Raw genomic sequence first — 12,667 nt, 5'->3', positions numbered from 1 at the left:
AAGAAAAAAAAAGGGGGGGGGGGGGGGGAGGAACTCGATTGCCGTACGAGGTCCTCGTGAGCCTACCCACGCTCCTTCCTCTTCCCCGTCAGATCGCTCAAACCATTCGGAGAAACTGTACCACCAATTTCTCTTTTCATTCTTCGATTCTCGCAATTAAGCTCATAATTCTTCTACCCATCTCCAGTTTCGACCAAATTGTTCGGACGTTTTCCGATCGTAAGGTATTTTTCTGCCGATCCTTAGATTCAATTTCGTTTGAAAAAAAAGTCATTAATGTTCTTGCTATCTGTTGAATTTCTGGCTTTAATTTTTCATCTCTGACCTGGGTTCGGCGTTGGTCCTTTAGGGCGATTTTCCTGTTATATTTGTGTTTTTTGTAGTCGTCTTTGTCGATTTCGGCATCGTTAACGACATTTTAGGTTTGGCATTCTGTTTACTTGCGGGTATTGCATGTTGAGTGCAGCTGTGTTTTCATGTATGTTTCTCTTTCTATTCAACCTGTTCTTGATTTGCTCTTAAACATGGTGAAAAAGATTAGGCCTTTTAGTTGTTATGTATTATCAGTAGGTTTGTCTGAGATGCTTGGTAACTGTGTTGGTCAATGCCCTTTGCCCAGAAGGATATATTCGCATGAAATTTGTGACATTTGAAAACTCAAGAGTGTTTGATGCGGTTGCTTGTATGTGTAAATAATGCACCTCACGAATTTGGCGGTATTGTCTTGTAGGAAGTTGTAGAAGTTGGTGAATGTAACTATGGGTAGCAGCGAGGCAGATAAGTCGGCTAAAGAGAAGGAGCCTAAGACACCGCCTTCTTCAGCTCCTGCTACTTCACAGGTCTGGCACTTTTGTAACTAAAGCTAGCAATCTTATGGTATCGGCGGTGTGATTGTGATGTTTTCATGTTTTCAGGAGCCGTCTTCTGCTGCTACTGCTGGCATGGCAACTCCAGATTGGTCGGGTTTCCAGGTCTAAGAGCGATTATCGTGTCTTTGGATGTATTACCTGGTTTCTTGTTGCTTTGTGTCGTTTCTGAGATCCATTTCCTTTGTTTTAGCAGGCTTATTCTCCTATGCCGCCTCATGGTTTTGTGGCATCAAGTCCCCAAGCTCACCCTTATATGTGGGGGGTGCAAGTAAGTTAATAAAATCTTCCAATTATGTATTTTTTGGGGTTATGGGTGTGCATCTCAATGTTCATGATGCCGGGCTGCAAAGGCCTCTTATTAACAGTTTTGATTGATATATTTTAAGCAATTTTCTGAATAACCCCGTTGAAAAACAATGAGTGTTTCAGCTCGTTATGATCATTCTGCTGTGAACTGAATGAAACTTTTACTTAAAATATGTCTTTTGCAGCATATGATGCCTCCTTATGGAACACCACCTCATCCTTACGTTGCAATGTATCCTCCAGGTGGCATATATGCTCATCCTTCGTTACCTCCGGTACTGATATTTTTAGGATCTTAAGTTGCAGCAGCCATAATACTCAAAATTCTGGATCTTTTAACCTATGTAACATGCTTGACCCTGTAACAGGGATCTTATCCATTTAGTCCCTATGCAATGCCTTCTCCAAATGGAATTGCCGAAGCCTCCGTGAGTTTGCATTCTATCCATTTTTCAACAGTTTCCTCCTTGACTGGACTTCGTTGTTTGTGCTTATTGTGGAAGAATGATGGAGAAATTACTAATTGTAGGGAACCATCTATGTGGCATTTCCGAATCATAATGGATACGTTATGAAAAAGTAACGGCAAATTTACATTGTCCTTTTTTATATCGATTTGACAAAAAAAAATTATTGTATTTGTATGTACCAAAATTGAAAATTAATATACTTTTAAGACATTATAAAATTCCAGGCGGCATTGAGGGTGATGCTAAACAATCTGAGGGGAAGGAAAAATTGCCTATTAAAAGATCAAGAGGAAGCCTGAGCAGTTTGAACATGGATATTGGAAAGAACATTGAGCCTGGACAGACCTCAGGGGCGTCAGCTAATGGAGTTTATTCCAAAAGGCATGTACATTGGTTTTTGTTTTTGTTTTATAAAATTTAGAAGACATGGTGTGTCTATACTTTGTTATTACATAGAATGTTCATTACATTTCTCCAGAAGATAATACCATTCTATTATTGCTTTTGCTGAGATTAGAACATTTTTCGATTCACAGTGCTGAGAGCGCAACAGAGGGTACAAGTGAAGGAAGTGACTCCAACTCTCAAAATGTAAGTTTTGCCAGTTTTGTTGTCCATTCCTCCTTTTAAAATTTGCTCCTAAATTTACGAGTATAAACTTGTTCTGGCTATCACTGAGAGGACAACATTAATGGTTGCCTCGTTTCCTCGAGGAAACTTGCCTGGTTGACTCTGCAGGCCTGAATTTTAGAAATGAACATATATGGGATGAGTTTAAACTGGATTTTTATATGAAGATACAAGCTTTCGTCTGATAAAACCTTCCCATTTTGGGCTGCTGATCACATATGTTGATCTCCTAAGTCTGATTATGTTCCATGCAAATCCATATTTGAACATTAGCACAAAAATTGTGCATGCTGGTGTGTCGAGGCCTTTTTGTAGTCGGCATGGTCTCTCATTAATTCACAGCAGTTGATCTTTGTAGTCGAAACATACAATTTTGATTTTTCATTTGCAATTCTTGTAGGATTCTGGAACTAGACAAGATTCAAAAGAAGGTTGGTTAGTACCCTCTTTGTATTTTTATGTGACTAAAAGATGCAAGTTGCGTATTTAGAGTGTTGTGTTGTGTGTGTGGCCATTCCAGCTGAAGCAGCATCACAAAATGGTGGTTCTGGTCATGGCCTGCAAAATGGAAGTGCGACTGCAGCTCTGGTAACGACCGTGCCAATCATGCCAATCTCGGCTGGTCCAACCACAAATTTAAACATCGGGATGGATTATTGGGGCGCTCACACTTCACCCTCTATTCCCGGAATGCATGGGAAGGTTTCTTCTGCTCAAGTTCCAGGAGTTGTTGCTCCCGGCTCGCGAGATGGTGCCCAGTCACTAGTCTGGCTACAGGTATGTATGTTCCCTCTGTCCTCCTCACCCAAACTGTAGGTCAATATCCAATTCAAAGCATTTTGATACTGTAATTGTATATTGTTCATTGTGTATAGGATGAAAGAGAGCTTAAGCGACAGAGGCGGAAGCAGTCAAACCGAGAGTCTGCTCGTAGATCCAGATTGCGTAAACAGGTACTAAACATAAGACATTGCCTCTAGAAGTACACCCATGCACATAAGTTATATGCAAGCAAACGAGCAATTTTTTTTAATCTTTTCTCGGGTCAGGCGGAATGTGATGAGCTGGCACAACGAGCTGAGACGTTAGTTGAAGAAAACACAAATCTTAGGACAGAGGTTAACAAACTCAAGAGTCTGTGCGAAGAGCTTCTTGCCAAGAACAGCTCCCTTAAGGTAATAAACCTTCTGAATCCAAGACCTGAGACCAAGTAATAGTGTGACCTCTGAATTGGCGAAACCCATAAGCCGAATACCCCCGTTTCTTTTCCTGGTTTCTTGCAGAATCAACTTATGGAATTCCCTTCCCTCAAAGGCGTAAACTCAGACAGGAATGACCAAGAACCAAACAACACCACCACAGACCGGGATGTTCAGACGAACGTCACCAATGGTGGCTCTTAGAACAACCATTTCCGCAAATGAAGGTATGAAGTTGCAATGCAATGGCATTTCTCCGGCACCCTCTGTCAGTTATGTTCTGACGGACAAAAGAGGTTTCGTAGTAGATTTTAGGAATCCACCCATGATCGAATGGTTCTTTAGTTCTTTAAGCTTTTTCTGATGTAATGAATGACGAGAGGATGGTGAGTGTGTGTAAGTAGGAACTAGGAAGTAGTATTAGTGGATATAGTTTTAACTTAGAAAAAACAGCAAGCAGTCGACGCTTATTTGAGTTAAATAACGTGCATTTCTAAAACTTGGAAGAAAAAAAAGCCGACAGCCGGCTTCTGGAGGAGTGAACCGCAGCTTTGGTGTTTGGATGTAGTAAAAACGTTTGACAAAATATGTTATATAAATATATCAATTTACAATGCATATATACATCTTACAATTTGATACACGTACGTACCATCTATGTGGCATTTCCGAATCATAATGGATACGTTATGAAAAAGTAACGGCAAATTTACATTGTCCTTTTTTATATCGATTTGACAAAAAAAAATTATTGTATTTGTATGTACCAAAATTGAAAATTAATATACTTTTAAGACATTATAAAATTCCTGTACTCCAAGTCTCTAATGAGATTTTCCCTAAAAAAGAGGAAACAGTTTGTAATGAGTAAAACGACATGAACTTCAGAAAATACTGGGAACACCACGAAGTTGGCTACTGCGCGAGATAAACGACATGCTTTTGGAAAGTATTTCAAACAGCGAGCAGTTGGATGTAAGATGAGTTAAACGACACGGATTTCAGAAATATTCAAAGAAATCACAGGCTCGATGTACAATGCAACAACGTGTCTCTATCTATCCCTTTCATTTCAGCAATAAGTGGAAGATGTTATTTTACATGAGATAGAGACACCCAACACAACCCTACTGAGACTCGGTGACTGCTACGTTTGAGTAAATACATTCGTAGCTTTCAGACTCCGAGCCCTTACCTCTAATCCTTGTCCATGAGATCTTCCATGTCTTCAGCAAGCTCATCCTGCATTCAGACCAGATGACATAAAAACCAGATTTACGGAACATCATCAACAAAGCTCTAGCAGCATTTGCAATAGCCAAGAATGTCAAATTATCACTGTCTTATATGAGAGCGCATTACCTCTCTGTTTCAACGGTTCTCTTCGCAAGCATCAGGGTAAGAAAGACGGGAACCATAGCGGCACACAAATGCTTCAGAGTGTGCCCGCTCACGATATGATGGGTCCAGCGGTATATGGGCTTATCAGCAGCTTCTTCCACCTTGGCTAAGAGATAAAATCCTGCAGTCGGGTGATTGAATCCAGAATGAGAAACCATAAAATGAAACTTTGGGTGCATAGCAATTGAAGCCACTAATCAACCTAAGGCAAGGCACAACCTGCAGCCCAAAGCCAATAGGTGGAATGTGTGTACATTGGAGGCAATAGGATGGCCATCAGCGGAATGACAATGCAAGGAACAAACTGGACTAACGCATACGGCCGAAGGTCATCAAAAAACCTGCACATCCAGTTGTAGAGAGAGAGAGAGAGAGAGAGAGATGATAGATTATTATCTCATGCATGCTGGCCAAGATGGTGTGAGCATTAGAGAAAGGTTCAAACTTGCCTCCAGTACAAAATGCTAACAAGACCAGCAAGAAGCAAAGGGACGATGGAGAGAGTACCCTTGTGTTCATCAATCCTCTCGATAACGAATATAGCCATAATGGATGTGAAGGCAATAGTCATCTGTGCAAATTAGCGTGTAAACCGGGGGAGCAAAGAAGAAAAACATAAACACTGAAAAGAAGGAACCGAATCATACAGGAAGGCGGTCCCAGACAAGGCGTGCATCATCTGGGTGGAGATGATAGTAAGAGGATCCGAATGCAACAGAAGCCACGCCAATGAAAAAGCAAGTCCATCCCAATTTCTCACCTCGCAGGCTGTTCCATTTCCATTCACAAAAAATGATACTTCAAACATCACAGAGATTCCTCATAAGAAAATTTTCCATCGTATACACATTCCTTGCACTGAAACAACTCGTTTCTGTGATAAATGTCTGAAAGAAACATGTCAAACTTTTGCATAAAAATCTATCAGAGAATGAAAACTATAAACGGGGATTTAAATCGTGACAATAATGATAGGAAATAAAATTTTACGAGTATAAGAAAAAAAAGGACTGAAACAGCAAACGCGCCTGAATCTGAAGTAATTGGGGTAATAGCAGAGCACGAGACCCACGAGGCCGATGATAAGGAAGGGGAAGTTAGAGATGACATTCAGAGCATGGGGAATTCCTACAAAGTAAACCCCAAAAAGCTTAAATCAGAGGATTCAGACATGAGACAACGACAAGAGATTGAGAAGACGAATATACCGAAGAAGGTGCGTTGGTCTGCGAAATCGTGGTAGGCCTGAGATTGAGGGATCGCGGGTGTGACGATCATCAACACCACGAAACATATTATCCCCACTCCCCATCCGTACATCGTTCGCTTCCTCATCTTCTACTCTCGCTCTCCCCAACAAGCTCTATCCACTGCAGAAATGGCGGCGAAGAAAACAGTGATCCCTGGAGCGAAACAACGGTGACGGTGTGTTCCAGTAGGCTTTTCGTGTTAAACAGATTCGGATCCCACACGAATTGATTTGATTCAATTCGATTCACTCTCTCTCTCCCCGTCTGTTATCGGTCATGGGCCATTGAGTTCTTAGATCAAAACATGGGCTTAGGCTCAATAAAATTACCATTATAATGGGCTCGGGCCCGCTAAAAAGGCTTTATTCGAATAAGCGTGTTTGGACAGCCCCACGCGCACCCCGATCGAGTAAATCTCACGCGCTTAAAAAATCCTGGGCTAATGGTCTGGCCGAACCGTAACATCCATCCGAAATTTGCACCAACACGAGATCACGCTGGCTGACAGTCGGTAAGTGATTGAGGAGTGGCTTCCCGTGGGACGACCAGGTCTCATCCACTCGACCGTCCCAGGCAGGCTCTCATGGTGTAACCAAATTTTAGGATTCCAAAATCGTAACAGGGACACGTCCAATCATAATAAAATATGAAATTCAAAGTGTCAATTGCTTTAGTTACTGTTCCGTATTCGTATAAATGCCATGCAAATTACATGATATAGAAGCTAAGCGCGATCAATTAAAACTGTAGGACAAAATTGAATGGGACCAAAGTTGGCCTGCTCTTTATATCCCGCCAACAGATATATTCTCCGGAAATTGCCTCCAGGACCGTTGTGTGTCGACCCCCACACACACTGAATAACTTCTACTTGCGTAAACCGTGAATCTCGAGAAAATTCATGTTTTATATCCCGAGATACTTAAGATAAGGATGCTAACATGAAGAAGACAGACTGGAAATTTCGTGGAATTTTCTCGAACAAAAAAGAAAAGAAAGAAGTGTTTGTATGTGTGTTTTTTCTCTATGGAAGGAACCCAAAATCGAAGATAGATGATGAAGATATCAATTGAGAATTTCAGCAAGGAACAAAAGTCAAATCGTTCATATGTACAAAATAACCCAGTGTCACCTGCTGCTCATAAGCGGGTGTCCAGGGCATTGGTTTTTTTTTTCCAGGCAGCGCTCACCTGTCTCAGCTGCTCAGACCCATCATCCTCTCTCGCTGGTTTTCCGGTCACTCCTTGGGTTCTCCGTCAAAACAGCTCCTACACCCAGAAACAACGAATATATATATATATATATATATATACAGAGACAGAATTTTCCCGGTGCGATCTAGGTTGAACGTTTCATTGCGAGGGGGTGTAACCTGCAGAAAATGCACAATACCTGTTGCCGTTAGAGAATGGGTGGGGATTCGCAGGATGGAATCAGAGAATCTAAAAGGAAACCTGACATTCATTTTCTCCAGGCAATGTGAATGGCTTTGCTTAATTCTAACGAGACTCGTGGAAAAAAGAATCACCCTACTAGTGTTCAATGTTACAAGGGAGAAGATGGTGCAAGGTCAAGGAAGTGTTATCTTACATGATCTATAGAATGAAAACGAGATAGAGAAAAAATGAATCCTCAGGATTTTCAGGGCGATAGATTAGAGAAGTCTATCCGTTACTTGGTCCTATAGTTCCACACCATGAGACCATCGATAACAAGAATAATGTACCTAAAAAGGAAGTGGCAAGACAATGATGAGAACGCATTCACAAACTCCAAGGTTGTGACAAGGAGACAGTCGGAGTTGATGCTTCTAGCCCTCTTCTGCCATGGATAGCCGATTTTAGAACCTCATATTGCTCCTTCACAGAGTTATAGAGAGCTTGAGAATATGCTTCTTTGGTCTGCCACGGATAACTACCAGGGTTAGAACCAGTAGACATATAAGCCTCTATAGCTTATCATATGTTACTATATTCCAAGGGAATGATAGGACAAGAAAGGAGATTAAGGTGAAGAGAAATACAGTGCAACATCAATCTGCAAATGAAAGAGGATGGTTTTTCTTCAATACAATGGTGTAGAAGACTATGCAAAATGGTTGAGATCAGGTAGAAATAGGCCTCAAAGTGAAGTTTCCTCTGTCAAGTGTTTCATCTAACCTCGTTAGGATTATTGCAATTAGCTGCAGCATTTGTGTCGCTGATCTTGGGGCCAATTGATAACCCAGCACCATGAAACGAAATTTCTCTTCTCTCACCGATCTCTTTCGCAACCTGGAGATGTGCAATGAGCAATGAGAAGAACATGTTACATAAAAGCGAGAGCACAAAGGGAAGAAGGGAATAAACATACTTGAGGTGGAGGGGGCATGATGTCGTAACACAACAATGCCAACGGATAGATGTGTCCAGGAGCATCAGAATGTTCAACCAGCCTTCTCATGTTGTCCACAGAAGAAGAATCGAAGGGTGCCTGAATCCTTTGTATCAGTATGTACAAATATAATGGAAAAAAAAGCTGCAACTAGCACAATGACTTGATTATCCTTTACTGCTACACAGTCAAATGCCTGAAAACTCATTCATGGTAGATAATACCACATAGAAATTTGATATGAAAGTTCCAATTTGTTCTAATTATTGGATCAATGGCATCCATAGGTAAATCAACATAGAAGGATCCAGATTATCAAGTATGAAGAGTTTAAAGGTCTTTCAAGCGTGGAAAATCCAGGGTTAAGGTTTGGCCTCGTCTTGGCTTGATCAGCACAAGACAAACAAAATAATGTCCAAGAACCACGGGCCAATGTAACACAATCTGAAGGAATTATGTGAACTGTGCAACTAAAAGGGTGTATATAATTCAACCAGAAAAAAGATATCAGGTTACCGAATAGAAATAAGATTTTGGTGTTCTCTGCATTCCATTAAACACTTACAGGATGCCACTCTCCTGTAGATGAATCAGGGCGGTCTCTTCCACCACTAGGTGCAATCCATACAAGTTGGGAGCCAGACCTACAGCCGAAAATCATTTATTGATTACCGTTTTCTGCTTCTGTGTAACTTAACAATACCAGTTCCTGAAAAGCTATGGTCCAAGTTCTAAGACTGCGTATACCTTAGCAGCACCGCCATCTCCTTCAAGCTTCGTGTGTTCGCTCTTCTTTTCATCTCAACAAGTTCAGGATCATCATACATGTGCTTTTTAGAGTAAACACAGATGAGATTTCTGGAAAAAGGAGAAAGTTTGCATAAGCATGCTTAGTCAAGAATCAACCAACAAGTGGCATACCATTTTCAAAAGGCAAGTCAGAATAGAATACCTTCCCATGCTAAAGGGCTTACAAAGGATATCAGTGATTACTCTGTCACCGGCCACACATTTCTGCCGCCAAAAAAAAGGACATAAGTATGCAGACACTGGCATTAAAGAGGAACCTCATAACAAGGTTACAAGGTTTACAATGTTCTCTGCTATGTAAGGATATTTTGCTTCAAGCAAAAGGGAGATGATTGCAGGATCAGCTTCGGTTTGATGGTTCGATATCAACACAACATTGTGGCCCTGCAGTGAACCAATTATATGTTATGCAACTAAAAATGAGAGCTCACATCTACTGCTGGAAACAAAAGTCCTAGTGTTAACAAACTAGAATACTGTTGTTAGTCAAAGAGAGCAAAAGAAAGGGTGAAACCGATAGACTAGCAAAAAGATGACGATAAAACCTGCCGAAGTTTGTCTTCCATCTCAGAGAAAATAGAAGCATTTCCAACGAAAGAATTTCTGTGGGAATCAATTGACGGTATGTTAACAGGTAAAACAATAGATTGTAGTTAACAAAAAAAAATAGATTGTAAGAAGATAACTGAATGCGTAGGTGAAACAAAAATTAGGAGAACAGTCTCCGTTTCCGATGCTTTTCATTGCACTAGTGTGCTACATGGTTGAATTTAAAGGTCTGCTGACAGAAGAAATAAAAGAATGTAAGAAGATCATTGAACACACAAGTGAAACCGAAATCACAAAATCTCGAACAACAGTCTCGGTTTCCCATTATATTCATTGCATTAGCGTGCTACATGATTAGATTTGATAATTCAGTACTGAAAATGTCAGCTTACTTGAAATCAATTAGAGGACGGATGTAAGTCTGACCAAACATGTAGTAGTCAAATGGCTCTCTGATCGCTTTATGGTATGGAGAAAAAGTGAAAGGATCCTGAAAAGATCATCTGCAGGATTATGACATGAATTCTTAAGTAGTCGCAAAATTCAGATGCTAGCTACTTGCACAACAAGACATCCAGAGAGATTGAGATAGGGGCGCCACAAGAAAGCACCTCCACATCGAGAAGCATCCGATCAAAAGCAACAGACATATTAGATAAAACAATCTCATCTGCCCTCGATACGCCGCTACTTAGAACCTAAAACATCATGCACAAGAAGAATAGTCATTGAATTCCGAAATAACGGGCCTGCTGGCATTATTCTCTCAGATCTCCAGATCATAACATCAACGATATAAATTAGCTAGTGATAAAAGGATTAGTTTGAGTAAATTCATTTACTGCATTTTTATAATTCCAATACAATTCTTCCATTCCTGATGCAACATTAGGAGGTAACCTTCCAGCTTCAGTTTCCTTCCTGATACCAGACAAAAGATCTGAACAGGCAAAGCATAGAAAAGAGAAGAAAATGTTAAAAAGAAAATTACAAAAACACGATTATATTATTGGCACGGGTAGACACCAAGAATCTTCTTCATTATTGAAATCCTATGACCCATTTTACAAGGCTCCTAAAATTTTTCAAAGACAAACCTTGTGAACGTACAGGGTGCAAAGGCAGATACGACACGTAACTCATTTCCTCATGCTAACATCATCTATGAAGAGCCAATGTTCTCTTTTCCAGTCAAACAAGTAACAAAATCGAGCACGTATGATGGCTGCGAAATGTATTCAGTTTCATTATAATTCTCATTCTTGTATACTTCATAATCTATGAAAGAATTGCCAAGGAAATCAAACAAGAGTTCTATTAAGCTCTACCAGTTTTCGATATTAGGCGATGTCAAACAAGGAATCTGACATCGCCTAATATCGAAAACTTCCTCGCATTCCTCTTCCTGATTTGATTTCTACCGGAAGCCAAACACGTAAAATATCAAATTCCTAAGCGAAGAATCAGTAAACGATCTGACCTTCTTCACTGCGCGCATCCAGGAAGACGCGCGAATGATCGAGCTCCTTCGTCCTCCTACTCCGTCTCACTTGCTCGTGTTCTCCGGCGGAGGAGCTCGCCGAGACAACAGATTCCTTCTCCTGGACGAGCTTCGACAACGCCTTCACACCCACAGAAGGCGCCGCTCGCGAACGAACAGGCCAACGATCGGAAAATCTGAAGGAGACAAAACCACGGACACTCGGAGAGCTGAGCACCTTCGCCGGTAACCTAACGTAGGCGGTTGCAGCTGCTGAAGCGGCGGCGACGGTTGAGGCGGAGGAAGATGAAAGGGACAAGGAAGTCATTTAACGTCACCTATCGTGAACGGTCCTAAAAGAGACGAACGTGTGAAGGAGATCCTCCGTTCCTTTTATCTATCCGAGAGGAGGGAACCGCCCTTCCCGTTTTCCAATTTTCTCGCTCTTTTTTTCACTAAATCTTATTCTCTCTTTTTTTTTTAATTAAATAATTGAACTTATTTACAATTTTCAATAAATATATAATAAAATAATACGATACAAACAGTTAAGATATCTTATGATTACTCGTAACGATCCATAAATCTGTTTAAAAGATGCAATTGATTTTGTTTTCATGTTGCATAGTAGACTATACTTCTGGACTTCTGGTTAATATTTAGTTGGACCAGTCATATTCTTTCTTTCAGTTGAGCTTGCGTACAATGTATTAGTTACGAGATTCACAAAACGACGACGCTTTGAGGGAATGGGTGATTGGATCTAAGAATATTATATTTGGGCCCTTATTCTCCAGAATGCAAACGTACATATAAATGGGCCGATACTGAGCCCATATAAAATTAAAATTAGGAGCTTTAGTGGACCTTAATTGTAAGAAAATATTTATATTTCCCTCGGATTTGTTTGGTATATACATATATATTTTTTTATAAAAAAAAATTTTGTGGGTAAAATCTTTTATTTATATATGTATATATATCTTCCTCCAACGCCCACGGGAGTAAGTCTAAGTCAAAAGTGTATATATTTATTTAAAAAAAGGTAAGAGTGGATACATTCACGTAAATAAAAAGTTACATACAAAAATGTTCATGAATTTTTCTCCCATATTGACGTTTGATATAACATCGTAGGTCCCACGGTGCAGCCTTCTTCTTCCCCATGCAAAGTGCCCTCGAGCTACTCAAACAAACACTGCAAAACGCATGACTCAGCACTTTTCCTTTTCTTATTATTTATTTAAAATTATGATTATTAATTATAACTTGTGTATACATATATACACAAACAACTTAAGAGTGATCTTTTGAGAAACCTACAAACCCA

At 40.3% G+C, this 12,667-nt stretch overlaps 3 protein-coding genes across 4 annotated transcripts; 1 reads left to right on the top strand and 2 right to left on the bottom strand.

Annotated features, from left to right (window-relative positions):
* The first annotated feature begins 37 nt into the window (after nt 1–37).
* Nucleotides 38–4,092, top strand: LOC104812761 (bZIP transcription factor 16-like). The gene is made up of 13 exons (XM_010540088.2): nt 38–224; nt 731–839; nt 915–971; nt 1,063–1,137; nt 1,361–1,450; nt 1,544–1,607; nt 1,870–2,026; nt 2,182–2,236; nt 2,676–2,706; nt 2,796–3,052; nt 3,151–3,228; nt 3,325–3,450; nt 3,559–4,092. The coding sequence occupies exons 2-13, from the start codon at nt 759–761 to the stop codon at nt 3,676–3,678; spliced, it is 1,191 nt and encodes a 396-aa protein (XP_010538390.1). The 5' UTR covers nt 38–224; nt 731–758; the 3' UTR covers nt 3,679–4,092.
* Nucleotides 4,093–4,422: 330 nt separating this feature from the next.
* On the bottom strand, nt 4,423–6,361 carry LOC104812760. Its single transcript, XM_010540087.2, has 7 exons — nt 6,084–6,361; nt 5,904–6,003; nt 5,523–5,643; nt 5,325–5,446; nt 5,095–5,216; nt 4,837–4,996; nt 4,423–4,716 (listed from the first exon to the last, which is right to left on the bottom strand). Exons 1-7 carry the CDS (start codon nt 6,208–6,210, stop codon nt 4,602–4,604), a joined length of 867 nt encoding a protein of 288 aa, XP_010538389.1. The 5' UTR covers nt 6,211–6,361; the 3' UTR covers nt 4,423–4,601.
* An 804-nt stretch (nt 6,362–7,165) lies between these two features.
* Nucleotides 7,166–11,804, bottom strand: LOC104812759 (glycerol-3-phosphate acyltransferase, chloroplastic-like). Of its 2 annotated transcripts, none has more exons than XM_010540085.1 (13): nt 11,338–11,804; nt 10,700–10,797; nt 10,469–10,555; nt 10,250–10,347; nt 9,854–9,911; nt 9,591–9,692; nt 9,451–9,512; nt 9,246–9,356; nt 9,064–9,142; nt 8,478–8,597; nt 8,285–8,398; nt 7,852–8,026; nt 7,166–7,517 (listed from the first exon to the last, which is right to left on the bottom strand). In XM_010540085.1, exons 1-12 carry the CDS (start codon nt 11,663–11,665, stop codon nt 7,889–7,891), a joined length of 1,395 nt encoding a protein of 464 aa, XP_010538387.1. In that variant the 5' UTR covers nt 11,666–11,804; the 3' UTR covers nt 7,166–7,517; nt 7,852–7,888. The 2 variants fall into 2 exon arrangements, with proteins under 2 accessions (XP_010538387.1, XP_010538386.1); XM_010540084.1 differs by having other exon boundaries at nt 7,166–7,497; nt 11,338–11,803.
* Nucleotides 11,805–12,667: the final 863 nt, after the last annotated feature.

The sequence above is a fragment of the Tarenaya hassleriana genome, unplaced genomic scaffold, assembly GCF_000463585.1.
Source record: "Tarenaya hassleriana unplaced genomic scaffold, ASM46358v1 Cleome2, whole genome shotgun sequence".
Classification (NCBI taxonomy): Eukaryota; Viridiplantae; Streptophyta; class Magnoliopsida; order Brassicales; family Cleomaceae; genus Tarenaya; species Tarenaya hassleriana.
The sequence above is the reverse complement of the archived record's forward strand: the minus strand, read 5'-3'. Positions and strand labels throughout refer to the sequence as shown.